This window comes from Prionailurus bengalensis, chromosome B3 (assembly GCF_016509475.1).
Source record: "Prionailurus bengalensis isolate Pbe53 chromosome B3, Fcat_Pben_1.1_paternal_pri, whole genome shotgun sequence".
NCBI classification, from domain to species: domain Eukaryota; kingdom Metazoa; phylum Chordata; class Mammalia; order Carnivora; family Felidae; genus Prionailurus; species Prionailurus bengalensis.
This window is the reverse complement of record NC_057355.1, coordinates 47,129,318-47,148,677: the sequence shown is the minus strand read 5'-3', so window position 1 is coordinate 47,148,677 and position 19,360 is coordinate 47,129,318. Positions and strand designations below refer to the sequence as shown.

Genomic DNA, 19,360 nt, shown 5'->3' with positions numbered 1-19,360 from the left:
TGGGACAGACTTACATTTAGATAAATTCCAAAGAGATCAAAGATTTAAATATTGAAGGTAAAACTTAAAAGTGCCAGAAGAAAATATATTTGAATTCTCTTATACTCTAAGGGTGAAAAAGGCTTTTTATTACTCTGACATGAAATCTCAGGACCATAAAAGAAACGTTTGGTAATTTCGACTACGCTGACATGAAAGACGTGTGCTGGCAGGGCCACTAGTCAAAATCCAAGGACAAACCTAGGAAAACTGATTTGCCCTTCGTCTCCTAGATAACAGGCTAAGTTTCTGAGTATTCAAAAAAGTGCCCAGGCATCAAGAAGAAAAGGCCACAAGCCATAAAAATAGGCAAAATATTTGTTACAAGTAACCTACAGCAAGATGAAGGTGAAGAGTTCTTCAGTATCTGACAGGATGCTCAACCCCACTCCCAATAAGAGGGATGCAGACGCAAACCAGCCTGAGATGGAACTTTTACCTATGAATTCAGCACACCTGCAGGAACAGGACAAGACATCGTTAGCAGTGCTGTGGAGAAACAGGTGGCTGGATAGGATGTCATTGTGTAGTACTCCCAGGGACAGCAAAATGGCCGTATCTGCCACATCCTATATCCTGTGACTCAGCAATTCCGTTCTTAAGAACATACTCTATAAACTCTCATTGTGTTTATATAAACTCTCATAGGTTGTGAAATGACCTATGTGTGAAAATAGTTATCACAGCACTGTTTGTAACAGTAATGAGATTGGAAACCTAAACATCCATGAAGAAGGGGAAAGTAAAATAAATTGTGACCCTACAGTAGAATATGCAGAATTTAAAAAGAAGGTGGGGAGGAGGAGGGGAGGGGAGAGGAGAGAATAAAAAGAACAAGTAAGCTCTTCAAAAACAGATATGGAAAGATTTCAAAGATACAGAGTGGATGGTAAAAAAAAAAAAAAAAAAAGCAAGATACAGTACCTACAATGAGCCACCACTTATGTAAAACAGAAGGGGAAAATAAGTGTTTAGCTAGTTTTGCGGGTGCAAAAGTAGTTACTAGAAGGATGATCCAGAAACTTAATTTTTTTTAATGTTTATTTTTGAGAGAGAGAGCGAGTGAGCACGAGCACAAGAGGGGCAGAGAGAGAGGGAGACACAGAATCCCAAGTAAGCTCCAGGCTTTGAGCTGTCAGCACAGAGCCCAATGCGGGGCTCATACTCACAGGGTGTCAGCCAAAGTTGGATGTTCAACCAACTGAGCCACCCAGGGACCTCTGATTCTTTTTTATTTTTTAATGTTTATTTTTGAGAAGGGGGCGGACAGAGAGGATCCAAAGTAGGCTGTGTGCTGACAGCAGAGAGCCCGATGAGGGGGCTGGAACCTCTGAACTATGAGATCATGACCTGAGCTGAAGCTAGATGCTTAACCAACTGAACCCCCCGGTGCCTCTCAATAATTGTGATTCCTGATTGAAGATCAGAGTGGGCAAGGTGGTGCCTGAGTAGATGGGATGCGAGTGATAGATGTATTTGAATGTGTACCTTTTATACTTTGTGTTTGAATTGTGTGGATGTATTACAGATTTAAGAAAAAATAACATTCCTGTGGTTTAAACAAACTAATGCCTGTGAGAAAAAAATTTTCTTTATATTTGCAATTCACAGTGTTGAAGAACAAAAGCCCATGCATATATGACCTACTTTCCATAAAAATTAGTTTCTGCAGGAAGGAAGCATAGGTACAGCAGTTGTGCATTAGGGTTTAGCATATGGCTGCGAGGGCTTGGCTGCGAGATGGTCTGCTTAGGTAAGACCCGCTGCCTTGATGATAGGCGTGGGGCTGTGTAAACATACCCACCTAGCCCATTCTCACTGGCTTGTGGGAGGACACTTGTGAAATTCTCATATACTTGTGGAAATTTCACTCTGCCATCCACTGACACACGTCAACATCTGTAATTAAAGCCAGGGGATGGGATTTGCAATAGATGCACAAATGTCTCTGCCCCTGGCTTTCTATTACCGTCTCCTGCACACCCTCATTTTCTCTTGTGAGAATGGTCATGGGAATGCGTCTCTCTGCCTATAGTCTTCTCCTCCTCCAGGCCACCCCACATTCCACAGCCGAAATAAGATTCCTAAATTCCTGCTGTGTGAACACGCCCGTGAACAAGAACGTGCCACACGCTCCTGGTCCTGGTCTGCCGTGTCAACTCTGCCTCCCACTCTTGGAGTGCACCTCCTCTTCGGTCATTTCTGACTGCTTGTGGCTCCCACACACCACGCAGGGCTCTACCCTTGAGCCTGCCTGGAACCCTCACCCCCTAGTTCTGCCTCCCTGCTTCTGTATGTCCAGCCCTCCTTTAAGGTCTCGCTTGGGACTGGTGGGGTGGGACTGTCTCTGATGAAGCAGTCTCAAACATGTTCAACGCACACGCCCAACAAAGGTAACACAGCAGCAGCCACGAAACAACTCTTAGGACTGTGTGAGCCCCGAATGTGTTCTTTCTGTGGTGAGGAGAAAGAGCAAGATGGCCCGAGAAGGTATTGGACCTGGGTTCTCATTCCAGCTGTGCCACTGCTCAGCTGTTGGGGAGCAAACCCCTTAACTCTGATTCTGTTTCCTCTGTATAAAAGGGGATGTTCCGGCTGCTGCACGATGTTGTGAGGACTAAGTGAGGCCCCACGGGTGAACGTGTAAATACTATACAAAAGAAAAGCGTTCTTGTCTGTCTTCTCTTCGGGTCATGCAGATGTTGATATTGTAATTTTAAGCTGTACTTCACACATCACTGAAATGGATGTGGCTCCTGTCAGGAGAAGGTTCCGGCCTAACCTAAGATTGTTGCTGGTATATATGGTTTTGTGTAACCACTTGACATCCTGTCCAGGTTTCACAGGCTCAGCAGGAGTATCTGGAGAATCACATCCAGACACAGTCGTCAGCCCTGGACAGCTTTAATGCCATGAACTCAGCCTTAGCATCGGACTCCATCGGCCTGCAGGTACTCAACTGCTCACTGTTAGACCGGTGCCCTCTGTGACAGGGTGAGCACGCTGAACCACACGTGGGCCCTGTGCCTTTGTAGAAGAGTAAACCACGGGATGTCCTCAGTTCATTATTCAGTTCCTTCAAGCATGGCCACAGTAAAGACCCTGCTAGGAAGCCGGAGAAAGAAGTTAAAGAAGGCGCTTCCAAGCTGAGACTCTAAACCTTTGAGCTGCATTTGTCTTTGCCATCATTAAAATGGGGGTTCAGATTCTGAGTTGCACACAGAGGTGTCACTTTCTCCAGGAGGTGCCCCGGTGGTCATAAGTGTCAGTGCCTTAAATAGCACAGCAGCTCCTGCTCTTTGCAGCCCCAGTGTTCCAGGATATTCCACCCAAGCATGGAGAAGGCAGACTTAATCAAAGACAGTCTGTATTTATTCATGGCAAGTAACTCTCAGAGGCTGTTAAGCACTTTTTCCTAATTTAGAAATTCTTTTTCTTTCTTTCTTTCTTTCTTTCTTTCTTTCTTTCTTTCTTTCTTTCTTTCTTTTCTTTCTTTCTTTCTTTTCTTTCTTTCTGTTTATTTATTTTGAGAGAAGGAGAGGGAGTAAGCAGGGGAGGGGCAGAGAGAGAGGGAGAGAGAATCCCAAGCAGGCTCCACACTGTCAGTGAAGAGCCTAATGCTGGGCTTGAACTCACGAACTGTGAGATCATGACCTGAGCTGAAATCAAGAGTCAGAAGCTGAACTGACTGAAGCAGCCAGGTGCCCCCAAATTATTTTCCAGTAAAAGAAATCGTGTGCCCAAGGAATATCTTATAGCACCAGACAGGGAAGAGAAAGACTGTGCTGTGAACCCACTTCCAGAGGATTGCTCTCGTGGTTAATCTGATTTGCTAGGAGTTAACCACTCCAGTGTTACCCATTGTTACCCTTCCAAGGGAGTCCTCTATGTCCTATGCAAATTAACTTGAAACTGTTCAGAACAAAGTGTTATGTTCACCAGAAACAGCTTCCCTTGGCTTTAGCTTCCAAATATGTAAACAATAGTTTCTGCCTCTCCTCCAAGTTTATGTGGCTTTTATCTTTTTACCCTCCTCTTAAAGGTTCCACAGCTATTTCCTATCCTTTCCGGTTCTGTATAAATAACTTATCAGATAAGTACGCACATTTTCATGTTGGGATTATCCACTTCCCTATGAACTGAATATTCCCTAACAACAAGTGTTATGGCAGTAGTACCAACCGCGAAGCGAGGCCACTGTCCAGCAATGGGCCTGGGTGGGCGTTGTGTTTGGATTTGTCTGGGAGAACATTTGCTTCTTTCTTCTTCTTCTTCTTTTTTTTTTTTTTTTAAGTTTTTATTTATTTTGAGACAGCACAATGGGGAAGGGGCAGAAAGAAAGAAATGGAGAGAGAGAATCCCAAGCAGGCTCTAGGGAACCCAGAGCCTGATGTGGGGCTCGATCTTACGAAGTGTGAGAACCAAGAGTCAGACGCTTAACCGACCGAGCCTCCCAGGCTCCCCTGGGAGGCCATTTCTGGTTGGGTCTCTGAGCCTCACCCTTTTCCTGTTCCTTCTTAGTGCATGCCAGTTTTCCCCCACCTCAGGCCAACCCCTACTCAGGCTCTAGTTTATTCAGAAGCCTTTGTTTTTCCCTTTTTCCGGCCATCAACTGGTCTTAGAAAGGCTCCCTTTCCTTCTCTCTTGGACATCTTCTCATTCCTGGCCATCCAGGAAGTGCTGTACCTCATCTGAGATCAGACCTGGTCTGCATTGATAATCCTTTTCTGGTGTTTTGTCCCTGCCATACTTATGCTCTGTCATCCTCACTGGTACCCCAGGCATTTACTTCAGAGGTCAGCTGTTAGCACAGGGTCATCTATAACCCAGGGACCCTGACTGGTTCCTAGTTGTGATCCAGTGTCTTGGCCCAGGGCAAACAGCAGAGCTTTATAATGAAAAGATTAAAAATTATTGTTAAAAGTTAGAGGCAGAAGGGGAAAGAGAAAATGGAGAAAAGAAAGGCATCATCTCACAGACAGGAGATCTGAAGATAGTTGTCATCTTATTTCTGCAAGACCCTGACCTCTTCCATTGCCAGTCTTTCTGTTGTCATTTTTATTTAAAAAAAAAAAAAATTTTTTTTTTAACGTTTATTTATTTTTGGGACAGAGAGAGACAGAGCATGAACGGGGGAGGGGCAGAGAGAGAGGGAGACACAGAATCGGAAGCAGGCTCCAGGCTCCGAGCCATCAGCCCAGAGCCTGATGTGGGGCTCGAACTCACGGACTGCGAGATCGTGACCTGAGCCGAAGTCGGACGCTTAACCGACTGAGCCACCCAGGCGCCCCTCTGTTTTCATTTTTATTGACAGAGAGACCAGACTGTTGGTTTGATATCATAGGATGTTGGAAGTGGAAGGAACTGTTGAGATGATCTCCAGTCCCTTTGTTTTATGGATAAATAAACCAAGGCCAGCAGAGAAATGACTTGAGCAGGGTGTCTGCCTCATAGCAGAACCATGACTAGAGCCTTGGCCTCTTGGTCCAGATGTAGGTTCGTGAGCACAGGAGTTGTATCCGTAATGCCGGTGGGCCTTGGAGAGGGCGTGGTTGGGCCAGGTCAGGTGGTTTCTAAAGCCCCTTGCAGCTCAAATATTTTTCTGATTCTGTGCTTCCAAATGGCTTCTCTATTTTCTTTAATGCCTTTGTACCACCATCCAAAATCCTTGCTCTTGATTAAAGTCAGTTTAGGAACGGGAGGTTTTTTATCCAAATTGGAGGCTAAGGATTTGAGGAGGCTTCAGAGACTGATCATCTACAAAAAGGACAAAAGTGTTGAGACGTGTGTCCAACACCAGTCTCCGGATCTTCTGCCTGACAGTTGAACATGATTTGGGGAGGTGTTAGATAATGCCCATAACTAAGGCTCATTGGTAAGAATTCTGGGTTATGGAAGCTGTTCTGTGTACGGACAGTTAACCAAATAGAACCCAAAGCATTAAATAGCAATTATCAGTATAATCACTCTCGATCCGGTGGGTGGCCCGGAATAATAATCAACGGGCTTTTGACACTTCTGGGGCCCTTGTCTGGGTCACCAAACTCTGTTCTCTGTGACTCCTTCATTGCCACCCTTTTGTGCCTAAGAGGAGAAGGTGAAGCATCTGCTGGCACTACAGGAGCCTCGACCATGCGGTGGCAGTCCTGGCTGGGGGTCTCTGAGTACAGAAGTGACAGCCTCTTTAAGGGAAAAGGGGAGTATCTTCATTCTACAAAACATGTGTTTTGTTTTATTTCGTTGTGGGAATTTGAAAGATACAGAAGACACATGGAAGGAAATAAATCTCCTTCATAATCCTATGACACAGAGATAACCACTATTTGGATTTTGGTGATATGGATCTTAGTCTTTAAAATTTTTTTTCTCTGCATAAACACATTTGAACACATGCTTATACGTTTTCCTTTTCAAAATAGGATTGTTCTGTCCACGATTTTCCAACCCATTTTTTTCCATGTGAAATGATGGGTTATGAATACTTTTCCTTGGAAAGTCTCCTTTTAATCCATTTCCGTCCATCCTTAGCAGTGGCAAGCGGTGTGGGCAGAGGTTGTGGGGTGTCACGGGGGATGCTTGCTGGCCCATTTGACTACAGAGCTGCAGACCTCTCGACTATGCTATGGGGGAACCCACAGCCCCTTAGACACCAGGGTCCCGGCTTGCAACTGTTAGGGCCTGACATCTATCTCAATGGTTAATGGCAAAGGGATGTCCTGGTGCATGACTTGGCCGTATCGTCTCACACCACCAGATCTGGTTTTGCTTTTTTTTCATCCCACTAGAAAACCCTCGTGGATGTTACTTTGGAAAACAGCAACATTAAGGACCAGATCAGAAATCTGCAGCAGACCTATGAAGCATCCATGGACAAGCTGCGGGAAAAGCAGAGGCAGTTGGAGGCAGCACAAGTTGAAAACCAGCTGCTGAAAATGAAGGTAACGTGTAGAGGCAGAGACTTCCGCCTGACCCTTCTCTTCTTTCCTTTTTCTCTCTCTTCCTAGCCTCAACATTCCATCTCCTTTTCTCTGTTTTCTTAGTTGGCGTTTCCTTCCCTTTAGTGGCCAGCTCCACCGGGTGTGGCTTGAAGGCACCGAGGGGGTTTCTGTGTTCCCTACTGTCAGTCCAGATTGGGGTGCACCATGAATACTCCCAAGTGGGCACTCCTTCCTGGCCCCAGTGGCCTCAAGAGCTGCTGAGACAGTCACCATGGCACTGCTGTTTCATATGGAGAGGGCACTGGGGGTGCCCACAGACCTAGGACTTCAGAAGCCCCACTGTTTAGATTTGCTCTGATATCTCTAGGTTTTTCTGTCTGGTTTGATAATAAAGAGCCTAAGAGCATGCAGGAAGAAGACTGATGGGTGACCAACGGCTCTGGACAGTGTTCCTCTTGCCCACCAGGCTGGGCTTATTCCTCAGCTGGGCTTCTAATGCCTTGGAGGTCTTAGTGCCCCTTCCACATTTGACACAAGATTGAATTCCTACCCACTGGCAGGAGCAGACCCGAGAATGGCTCATAGGATTCACTCAGCAAATTATTTCTGGAATGAATTTGTTTTTACTTAAGTATGTGGTGTTTAAAATGCGTTCCACACAGCATTAGGCAGTCCTGGAGGAGCATGCCTCATAGATAGTACATCCATATAATTCATTGCTCAAAGCAGAATACATTTGGGAATGAAAGGTGGTGCTATTAAGAATTGATTTATGGAGACGAACTGGGACATGTGGTCATGTGGCCCCCCTCTGTGTGGGCTGCCTCGGATGGGGTGGGGGGCTGCCACCCTACACTGTGTAGTCACAGTGATTCTCATCCCACGGGTTCGTGCCATCACAGTCCACTTGGCCCAACCCAGCCACCCTGACCAGGTAGCTCTAGAGCAGATCAGCTCCTCTTTGCTTTGCTTCAAACAGGGCAGCTCTTCTCTTTATTATTGCATATATTGTATTTCTGAGTAAGAGTTACTTTGAAGAAAAGGGATGTGTTGCTGAAAAACCCCGAAATTACTGTTTTAAGTCTTTTTCTCAGCTTAGGATCTTGATCCAGTCGTTCATCCCACTAGCATGTATTCAGTGCGTACCATACATGTCTGCCCTGTACGTTCCTGTGTGTTCCAGGACGGTGTGGTGTCAGGCGTCCAGGGACATCATTAGGCAGTGTGGTAGTCTGGCTGCTTCCACGGAGACCAAGCCTCTATGGTACATCTCATCCTCAGTTGCCTGTTTTAGAGGCTGATGCTGTACTTCACTAATGTTCCCAACTCCCACAGAAAGAGTTGCAGGACTCAGAGTATTTCACATGACCTAGATGCAGAGCAGGACAGGAGGGACAGAGCCCTTTCTAGATGTCTGTGTGCGCAGTGGAGATGGGGTGCAGGACACATTGTGTGTCTCCCAGCTGATGATAATCGGTGTTCAGGGTATCCCACTTGGTGGCCCTTGCAGCAGAACTTCTCCAGTGATGGAGAAGGTTGAATTAGAGGGCGCCAAGAGAGACTTTTGTCAAATCTTAGAAATAAGCGTCATGTAACCTATTGAGGTTGAAGTATACCTTCCATATCCAGAGGTTACATATCCAGAAAGCAAACACCAGCCACTTCCAGCCTTTGCCCTGCTCATCCACAATTCTGCTGGCCTTTTTTTTTTTTATCTCCTAAGCTGGACCTGCACATAAACACTAGCCTGATCTGGCTTAGTGTTCCCCAGATCAAGTAGAAATGTTTCCAAATGCAATATTTGGGGAAGGACAAGGTAGAAAGGCTGACTCCAGCTTTCTTATATGAGCTGAAGTGTTTCCTAGGTGCTCTTGGGCCAGCATACTAATGGGACAGCTTCAACTTCATGTGGGCAACATGTCTTCAAAGGCCTCCTGGCTTCTCTGACATAACAAAATTTTAAGTACCGGGTACAAATGGTGGGGGAAAAAAGCCAAACAGTTTGAAAAATAATCTAGAAATACGCTTGCAGCATAGGATTCCGATTTCTCCACATCCTCACCAACACTTGTTACTGTCTCACTGCTTGTGGCCATCCTAGGGGGGTGAAGTGCTGTCTCTTTGTGGTTTTGTCTTTCCCTGATAGCTGATGATGTTGAGCCTATTTCTTGTGCTTATAAGTCATTTGTGTATCTTCCCAAAGAAGATACCTATTAGTTCCTTTGCCCATTTTAACATTGGATTACTTATATTCTGTTATTGAGTTGTACATTTTTTTTTATATATGCTGGATACAAGTTATTAGATGTGATTTGCAGATCTTTTCTCTATCTGGGTTGTCTTTTCACTTTCTTGATGGTATCCTTTTGAAGCGCAGAAGTTTTAATATTAAATACTGATGAAGTCTTTCTATTTATCTTTTTTTTTTAACTTTTTAAATTTTTTAATTTTTTTTTTAATTTTTTTTTTCAACGTTTATTTATTTTTGGGACAGAGAGAGACAGAGCATGAACGGGGGAGGGGCAGAGAGAGAGGGAGACACAGAATCGGAAACAGGCTCCAGGCTCCGAGCCATCAGCCCAGAGCCTGACGCGGGGCTCAAACTCACGGACCGCGAGATCGTGACCTGGCTGAAGTTGGACGCTTAACCGACTGCGCCACCCAGGCGCCCCTTAACTTTTAAAGTTTATTTGTTTATTCTGAGAGAACGAGAGAGCGTGGGGGGAGGGGCAGAGAGAGACTCCCAAGCAGGCTCTGTGCTGTGCTGTTAGCATAGAACACGTTGTGGGGCTCGAAACCACAAACCAGGAGATCATGACCTGAGCTGAAATCAAGAGTCAGACACTTAACTGACTGAGCCACCCAGGCGCCCCTCAATTTAGCTTTTGTCACATGTGCTTTTGGTGTTATATCTAAGAAACCATTGCCTCATCAAAGGTCAGAAAGATTGACCTTATGTTCTCTTCTAAGAGTTTTATAGTTTTGGCTTTTATGATTAAACCTTTGATCCATTTTGACTTAATTTTTGGATATGGTGTGTTAGGTTTCTAACATCATTCTTTTGTATATGGCTATCCACTTGTCCCAGTGCTGTATTTTGAAAAGACTATTCTTTGCCCATCGAATGGTCTTGGTAGGTAGTTTCTCAGAATTTAATTTTTTTTGGTAACAGATAAACAGTTTATGTGATTCAGAGTCAAATCTACAAAACAGTATATTCAGAAATAGAATATCTGTATCTGTAATATTCCCTTTCCTCTCTTACTCCTTCCTTCCTTCTACAGGTAACCTTTGAATTTTTTTTTTTTTAAGGTTTATTCATTTTTCAGAGACAGAGACAAAGTGTGAGTGGGGTGGGACAGACAGAGAGGGAATCACAGAATCTGAAGCAGGCTCCAGGTTCTGAGCTGTCAGCACAGAGCCTGATGCAGGGCTCAAACCCATGGACTGCAAAATCATGACTTGAGCTGAAGTTGGATGCTTAACCGACTGAGCCACCCAGGCACCCCATGAATTTTTTTTAATTTATAATTTATCACACTCTGACCCAATTCTAATAATGTACTGATTTTGGGGCCCACAACAGAATACTTGAGAATTAAAAAAGCTTATCGTTTTGATGCCAGTTAGGGCATGGACATATTATCCAGAGAAAAAGTTTGTTGAAATTGATAGAATAAAAGATAATAAAACTTCAGGATCAAAAGACATTAGGCAGGAAAAGTTATTGAAGAAAAAGGGGTTAAGAAGATAGCAAATCGTGGACACATTTTCGAGAGAATTCAATTTAAGGCTAAATTTGGGAACCAGGGCTGATACTTAGGTATGTTTCTGTCTTGTGAAAGCGTCACTCGTGTGGAATGTGTTTGTCCTGATACCGTAGTGTGAGGTACTGCTCTTTCTTTTTCTGCCCCTCCACTCGCCCTCTCCCTTCCTCCCAACGGGGTCCCTCTCCCATTAGCTACTGCTGCTTCTGTCTCCCGCAGAGTCTTGTTCCGGGGGTTCACCCCAGCGTGTCCACAGGTGACACACATGGTGCAAAAGGTGCTGGTTCCCCCGGAACCTGCAAGAGCTGGAGCTCTGAGATGCATGTCTCCGTAGGTGGAATCCTCCCAGGAAGCCAACGCCGAGGTGATGCGAGAGATGACCAAGAAGCTGTACAGCCACTACGAGGAGAAGCTGCAGGAAGAGCATCGGAAGCACAGTGCCGAGAAGGAGGCTCTGCTGGTGTGTATGTCACAGCTGCCCAGGAGGCAGCAGGGAGCGTCGGTTCGTTACTGCTGGCGAGGCTTGCGTAGCAGGGCTTCTGCTTGGAGGGGAGTCCGTGGACTCTAAGACCGGCGAGGGGCAGGTTGTTTATTCACTTGCTCACTCCCTCCCCGTTTCTCCCTCCCTTCCTCTGCTCATTCCCCTCTTTTCCCACAGTGGCCCCCAGTCTCTGCCTCCAAGTACACTCCAGCCAGCCTCCAGGCAGGTCCCTGACTTACCTGCAGCCACGCCCTTCCCCCCTCTGCCTGCTCCTCTCCACCTGAAATACCCTCCTCCCCTGCCCTTGCTCCCTCCTAAGCTCCTGAAAGGCCTTGAAAATGCCACCCTCTTGGTGAGTGAAATCTTTCCCGTTCACCAGAAGTGTCCGCTGTCTTTGGGAAGCCCCTGCTCTCTCTCCGCTCCTTGCTGCGGCATCCTGTTGTTCCTGTTATTAGAGTTGGACTGTCCGTCTCCCATCCTGGGTTCTCTAGGAGAGAGTACAAGTTCCTTGAAGGCAGGGAGTCCGTGGCTGCCTTATCTTGTGTTCTTAAAGCTCAGTAGATGTCTGAATGGTTGACTGAGTTGGTGCTTTGCATTGTGGGAGAACGGTCTGGACATTCTGCATTCAATTCCACATGTGGCCCATGCTCCACTTTGCACTGTGGGCAAATACAGTGACCCTTCAAGCATCCAGTCAAGGGAGAGAGAACATTTGTAGACTTCGTTCTTTTTTCAGACATAAGGACTCAGGTAGGGAGAAAGGAGAAAATATAACTAGGGCCATTAAAAGGCCACGTGATGTTTCTTTATTTACGTATGAGAACCAGAATCATGGGAGTTGAGTTCATGATCTGAGTTCACAACACTGCTAAGCCCCAAGGCTATGCTTTTAAAGAGACATGATTTAGCAAGGCCAGCACCATTTGGACCCTAGTTAGCAGCCTAACCTAGACTCCATGGCTGTGCTGAGGACGGTGTGTTTCTTTGGCAGGAAGAAACCAATAGTTTTCTGAAAGCTATTGAAGAAGCCAATAAAAAGATGGAGGCGGCGGAGATCAGCCTAGAGGAGAAGGACCAGAAGATTGGAGAGCTGGACAGGCTGATTGAGCGCATGGAAAAGGTAACAGACACTGCTCTTGGCCCAGCACCCACTTGCCCAGACCCCCCTACCCTGTCTCTGCAGTCCCCTGCAGGCCTGTCTGAAGGTGTGAGAAGCCCTTGGCACCCATCCTTAAACAGGAAAGACAAAGCTGTAAGAAAAGCATGAAGTCCAACAGAACTCTCATTGGTAATTATTTTGATGCTTTAAAAAACATTCCACCTGTAATGATTTATAAAAATTAATATTTTAGCACCCTGCTTTGCTGGGGTCCCAGGCATGAATTTCGTTTACTCATTGAGTAACCAAACCTTATTTAAATGTTACAGCAACACTCTGAGTGTGCTGTTTCTTGGGCATGCATCTGAAAGGTTGGCTTTGCGCTGATATGGCAGAGCAGAGGAGACCACATTTTCTTTGTGTGCGGGTGGGGATGGGGGTAGGCTGTGGAAGGCGGGAGATGAGCTGAGATAATGAAGCCAATTTAGAGAAGGGAGGAAGCTGAAATTAGGCAGAAAGTGGAAAACAGGAAGAAGGGTGGAAGAGAGGAAAGAGAAAAAGCAGGAAAGAAGAAGAGGGAAGAGGGAACCTTAGCAGGTGACAGCTGACTTCTAGGGGAGGAGTGGTAGTTTAGGCCAAAGCTGTGGCTGGTTTCTGGAGGATGGCTCTTACCAGCGTGTGGGTCTGCAGAATAGCAGTGACCTGCCAGGACCGTGACATAGAAGTACCCAGTAACTCATGCTGAGCATTCTGAGGCTGGTGATGAGCAAGGGGTAATGACAGTGTGAGCAAGGTCAACACTTAGGCTTCCAGTGATTCTGAGAGAGGTCTCCTTACCCCTGGTATCTGCAACATAGGCCCCTGTACAGTCCCCGGACAAGGTGGGTTGTAACCAGGGTGGGAATGGTATTAAATTCAGTGTTCTGGATTCAGCTTCAGGGCTTGTGGGGGCCTCTGCTTTAGGATCTGTCTTTATTTGGGAGAGACTTGAGAAAAGCGAAGGATCCATTATTGCCTCACCTCTCTTCCTTGGGAAAACAGAATCCTATCTTTTATTGAAGAGAAGAGGGTAAAACTGTATGTTTACAACTCACATCAGTATAGGTTGGAGGCGGTAGTCGTGAAGATTGTGCCATGATGGCATTTTTCTAGAACATAGGTGAGCTTTCTTCCACATTCTGCTTCCCTGAAACAAGAGAAGATACTAGTCATGCAAGTGCTCCCTGTGGATGACAGATTTTCCTGCCACGCACAAGCACAAAGTGAGCGGGCAGCTTGTGTTTTGAACAGGATGCCCTCTTACAGAGACTGCCCATGGGGTGGCTAAAAATACAGGTTTTAGAATCAGGCAGCCTAGGGTTTGAATCGTGCCTCTCTTTGTATTTGTGGGCAGTTACTTGACTCTTCCAAACTGAGTTTCCTTTTCTGTAAAATGCTGACAATAATAATTCTTAAGGCTTTGTGAGGAGTAAATGAGAAAAGTCCACACAAAGTGCTAAGCATGGTGCCTGGCATATAGTAGTGGCTCTGAAATGTGTGTCTCTGATTCGATTTTCTCACAGACTTGCCTGAGTGTCTGTCCCCAGTCAACTTTTTCTTGGCTGGGCCTTTTTTATGGCTTATCTTCTTTTCTTTTCTTTTTTTTTTTTTTTTAATTTTTTTTTTTTAACGTTTATTTATTTTTGAGACAGAGACAGAGCATGAACAGGGGAGGGTTAGAGAGAGAGGGAGACACAGAATCTGAAACAGGTTCCAGGCTCTGAGCGGTCAGCACAGAGCCCGATGCGGAGCTCGAACTCACAGACCGCGAGATCATGACCTGAGCCGAAGTCAGACGCTTAACCGACCGAGCCACCCAGGCGCCCCTGGCTTATCTTCTTTGTACCCTTGGGATTCTGAAAGTGTCCAGCGTTTTTCCCCACTGATTTCCACATGGAGCCCATGTGAGATGCAATGGGCGGGAGGCCAGGGGTGGTGGTAAGGCCGGCCGTCCCTGTCAGCATTTATGTGACACGTGATGTTCCTCAAGTCCTGTCACCTTTTTCTGACAGAAAAAGATTTGTTCTTTTTCTAAATCTTCTTTTCCATTTAGGCTTGAGGTATGCTAGCTTTATTTAGCTAGGATTAGGTATTCCAATTGACTGCTCCTCCTCCCTCAGGGGTACCTCTTTCAGAGCAGGAATTGTGCCAAATCTCTCTCACACACTATGTGAACAGCATGTCCACAGGCATGAACTGTGGCAGTGTCATATCCTGCTTGCTCCTATTTTTGGATTTTCAAAACACCTTTCTTTTCTGATTAGTAGAAATCTTTTAAGGGGTGTGATCTCTCAGGGACCCTGCTGTGGAAAAGGTAACATTCTGTGCTTGGGTGGTGGTTTCACAGTTATATACAAATGTAAGAACTTGTCACATAGAGTTGACTTAAAATTTATTGTACATCAGTTTAGAAAAGCCCTGACTCTATTACAGCTTTTTTTTTTTTTTGAGTCTGCCTTGGGGGGCTCACTTGTGGGACATCTGTCACTATTATTTCAGGGCTTATGTAAACTTCCAGCCAGCAGGCAACCATATGAAAACAGGGGAGCATTCTGCCCAGGTGGGCGGTAAGAAGGTCTTTGCAGGAGAGATTGATTGATTATTTTAAATAAAATGCTTAGTTTTGAGAGACAGAGTGTATACAAGGGCATGGGAGGGGCAGACAGAGAGGGTGATAGAGGATCTGACGTGGGGCTCGAACCCATGAATCATGAGATCATGACCTGAGCTGAAGTTGGCTGCTTAACTGCCTGAACCACCCAGGTGCCCTGCTGGAGAGATTTAAAAACAAAATCAAAACCCCATCCGAAGTTGGTCTTCTTTTATCCATCAGTGATAATATGGTCTTCCTGCCAGGTAGGCTGTTCCCCCATCTCTTTGGTCTGTTCCTTGGGTATCACAGCTTGTGGCATCAGAAGTTATGGGAGTTAGATTGTCAAAGATTTGCTTTTAATAATTTGGTGGTAAAAACTTGTTGGGAGAATCTCTGAGAATAACGAAGAGGCACAGTAATACTTAGGGCCCAATAGCATGAGCAGAATTTGATAAATTTCATTTTAAGGAAATCTGTTACACTAACATCTGTAATGTATTTAGAGCAATTTTGGTTATGATGGATGCTACGATTTTGTCAACATTTTCTACTTCGTCCACGCAAATAATTGTCCGTGTTCTTATGTTACCTTTCTGGATAAACTTAATTTTTTTTTTTAATGTTTGTTTATTTTTGAGAGAGACACAGAGCGCGAGCAGGGGAGGGGCAGAGAGAGGGAGACAGAATCCGAAGCAGGCTCCAGGCTCTGAGCTGTCAGCACAGAGCCCGGCGTGGGGCTCAAACTCACAAACTGTGAGATCATGACCTGAGCTGAAGTCGGATGCTTAACTGACTGAGCCACCCAGGTGCCCCTTTTTCCTAGCCTTTTCCAACTTCTAGAAACCGCCTGCATTCCTTGACTGAGGGCTGTAGCTGGCAGCTTCCAAGCCAGCAGTGTAGCATTTTCTAATCTCTGTCTCCAGCCCTTCTTCCTCCTTCAGTAAAGTCCCAGCTGGATAATCCAGAATCATTCCCCCATTTTGACACCCTTAACTTAATCACATCTGCAAGTTCCTTTTTATGTGTAAGGCAACATATTCACAGGTTTCAGGGATTAGGATGTGGACATCATTGGGCGGCCATCTGTTATTCTGACTACCACAGTACATTGGTACAACTGAACATACATACCTGTATAAACCCCACCAGCTTAGTGTATAGGATGTTACCCAAATCCCAGAGACTCTTTTCTTGATAATGCAGAAAATAATCAAGTATTTTGCAATATCATAGGACACTGACTTCAGAGTATTGATTTTCATATTTTAGAACTGTAAATTTTCACAAGATACCTGAACCTAAGTTGGTTGGTTCCTTTTTTAAAAAATAAATCTGGCTTTCTCCAGCATATTTGTCTCTAATTCACCAATACATCTGTAAGTGCAATCCAAGAGATTTGGTATTTTTGAGCTCTGTCTGGACTGTGGTGAGTGGATGTGGAAATCCCACAGGGAACTTGAACTGACCAGCGCTGGAATTGCTCAATACACATTCCCTGTCCAGCCTGGAATCCATTGATTCCAATGTCGGTGTCTGTTTTAGGAACGCCATCAACTACAGCTACAGCTCCTGGAGCATGAAACAGAAATGTCAGGGGAAATAACTGGTTCTGACAAGGAAAGGTAAGACCGCTGCCCTTTATCTTGTACTGTCTTTACACGCTGGGGCGGCCATGCTGTGTTTCTGTGGGCTCTCCAGTTCCTCGCCTTTTCCTTCATTTGGCCATCCCTGCTGCAGACTTCTGTTTGTAAAATCTTGGCCTGAGAGCTTCCACTGCAGGGCCAGTTTCTTCAGTAGCTCACAGCCACGTCTTCCAGCCTGCGGTTGATTGTTAGCACAGGGGGAGCACACCACAGACCGTCATGGGTGCAAAAGTTCAGTCTATAAATGTTCTTCGTAACCTTTGACTCCACAGGATGCACCTTGTTGATGAGAAAACTCAGTAGCTGTGACTAATACCATTGCAATGGAAACTAATTTTAAAATGCCTTTTTTGGTTTCCAAACATTGTTGACTCAGACCTTGCCTCGTCCCCTGGCTATGGGCGTATAAAGCCCTGCATGGAAAATGAGGGAGCAGGACTTGGTCCCCTCCAGAAATCAGAAGGCAGAGAGGACATGCATGGCCCTCTGGTGAAGGAAAACGAGTGGAGATGATTTGAGCAATTCGAACGAGTTACTTAACTTAGCTGAGATTCTTTGCCGATCTGTAAACTGAGAATTCTTTTTAAAGGAGAGGGGGTTGCGGTGACTATGGCAGTGCCCATCTTATGGGGTCATTAATAGTGAGGGAGCCGGTGGGCACGCTGCCTGCCATATGGTACGCGCCGAAAAACATCTGTTTTCTTGCCTCTTGGCAACTTCACAGTTTGCACTCTGCTGTAGATTTGAACGTAGTGCTGAGGAGGGACCTGGCAGAGTGCTGTAGTGGTCAGCAAACCCCACCAGACCCTTTGTCCAGTGCTCCATTCCAGTGGCCCCAAAGAACTGAGGCGTCTGCCTGCTGGTTCTTCTGGTTTCATTGAATGGAGCAAAGTCAGAAGATAGTTTGTGCTGGTTATTTATTTATTTATTTTAAACTTTATTTTTGAGAGAGAGAGAAAGCAAGTGGGGAAGGGGCAGAGGAGGGAGAGAGAATCCCAAGCAGGCTCTGCACTGTCAGCTCAGAGCCCGACACAGGACCCAGACCCGCAAACTGCGAGATCATGACCTGAGTCGAGACCAGGAGTCGGATGCTTAACCGACTGAGCCACCCAGGCGCCCCAGTTTGTGCTGTTTTAAAACAAAACTATGAAATGTTTTATGATGCAGCCCAATCTGTTTTGATGCAGAGAAAGTCCTTCAACATGTTCCCCATTTTCCCAAAATAAATGATGTGTAGAAGACTACAATTCCAGACTTCCCAGGACTCAGCCACTTGATTTCAGATATTGTGTTCTGCATACTAGACTCCTCTCCTCCTCCGTTATCTGAATCAAGGCATTTTATTGGGTCTTCCAATATTGTATTAGTTCCAGAACAGAAAGCCCCTCATTCTGTAAGTGGTGCAAAAAAAATATCTGTTTTAGTCCCTGGAAAGTAGAGTCACTGTCCTTAAACAAGGTCAAACTTGCAAGTGGGAGCTTGAGAAAGAGTCCCATGGTTCCTCCTGTAGCAGGGTGGTCGAGCCCTCGTTCATCCCCAGGAGACACGATGCATGATGGAGTTCTCGTTCTTGTTCTGGCAGTGTTCCCTGGGCGGTGACTCTCCTTGCTGGTGTTGCTGCTTTGGTTTAGGACTCCGTGCCTCTTTGTTCTCTTTTGGTCAGGTATCAGCAGCTGGAGGAGGCATCTGCCAGCCTCCGGGAACGGATCAGACACCTAGACGACATGGTGCATTGCCAGCAGAAGAAAGTCAAACAGATGGTTGAGGAGGTAAGCTGCTGTGAAAGGTCACGGGCCAGCATTATTGTCTGCTATGGGGACACTTCGGCCCTGGATCTGGATCTGACTCTCAGCTCAGTTTTGTGTGGCTCACAAGTGAACGTGCTCAGGCCACTGTCTTCGTGGCCCAGAGGAAAATTTCCTCATATGTCCCCCTGCAGGCTGGTGATTATCTTTCTAATCAGATCAGAGGGTTATAGTTAAGACAACTGGGAAGCACAGTTGTAAGGTCACTCACTTTCAGAGGGCAGCAATTCCCCAAATGGGCACCTGCAGCCCAGGGGACCCAAGGGTGTGACAGGAAAAGTTTCCTTTAGTCAGGTCTCTGCACTTCTTTGTACCTGGCTGCCTCTCTCCCAGTGACCACTCCATCTTTGCTTCCTCTGTGGACAGGTGTCCTTTCTCTCCCCTCCCCTCTGCATCTCCTCCTTCCTCTTCTCCCTTCTTCCCTCAGTGTCTTCTCTATCTCTTCTCTCTCCATCTGTCTGTGGGATATCAGACTATATGCTGGACATAGCTTGCTTGTCTGTTTTTCTAAACGGAAAAAAAAAAACCAGGTAAGTTGAACATTAATATTTCTGCAGGAGGAAAACAAATTATTTTAATTGTGTTACTAAAATCTGTTTCTCTCTCTCGTGGTGCTCGATAGAGGAAAGCCCAAGCTGTGGTATAGCTAATCTCGTGTTATTGTATCTTTCTTGCTGAATTAATAAATTGGATAGAAAAAAGGAACAGTTAGTACTAACAGACTTATAAGAATTCCCTGAAATCTGATTCTCTATCTTGCAAAGAAAAGAAAAGGCTTTTAGTTTAATTAAACAATTGGTTGGCATTGGAAAAACTGAAAAAAAAAAAAACCCCACGTTTTCCTTATATTAAACACTACTCTGAAAAGTTACCTATTTTATTAATGAATCATTAAAATTAAAAGCATGTCTACTTCTAGTAAAAACCACACACACGACAAAGATACCAAAAGTATA

At 45.4% G+C, this 19,360-nt stretch overlaps 1 protein-coding gene across 2 annotated transcripts in view; it reads left to right on the top strand.

Moving 5' to 3' along the window:
• The window catches only part of LOC122468590 (myocardial zonula adherens protein), a 90,489-nt gene that overhangs the window by 28,381 nt on the left and 42,748 nt on the right, over nucleotides 1-19,360 (top strand). For both annotated transcript variants that reach the window (XM_043555330.1, XM_043555331.1), the window contains exons 5-10: nucleotides 2,877-2,990; nucleotides 6,825-6,977; nucleotides 11,079-11,204; nucleotides 12,217-12,345; nucleotides 16,499-16,578; nucleotides 18,263-18,368. In XM_043555330.1, coding sequence (XP_043411265.1) covers nucleotides 2,877-2,990; nucleotides 6,825-6,977; nucleotides 11,079-11,204; nucleotides 12,217-12,345; nucleotides 16,499-16,578; nucleotides 18,263-18,368 — 708 coding nt within the window. The remainder of the gene's footprint in view (nucleotides 1-2,876; nucleotides 2,991-6,824; nucleotides 6,978-11,078; nucleotides 11,205-12,216; nucleotides 12,346-16,498; nucleotides 16,579-18,262; nucleotides 18,369-19,360) is intronic.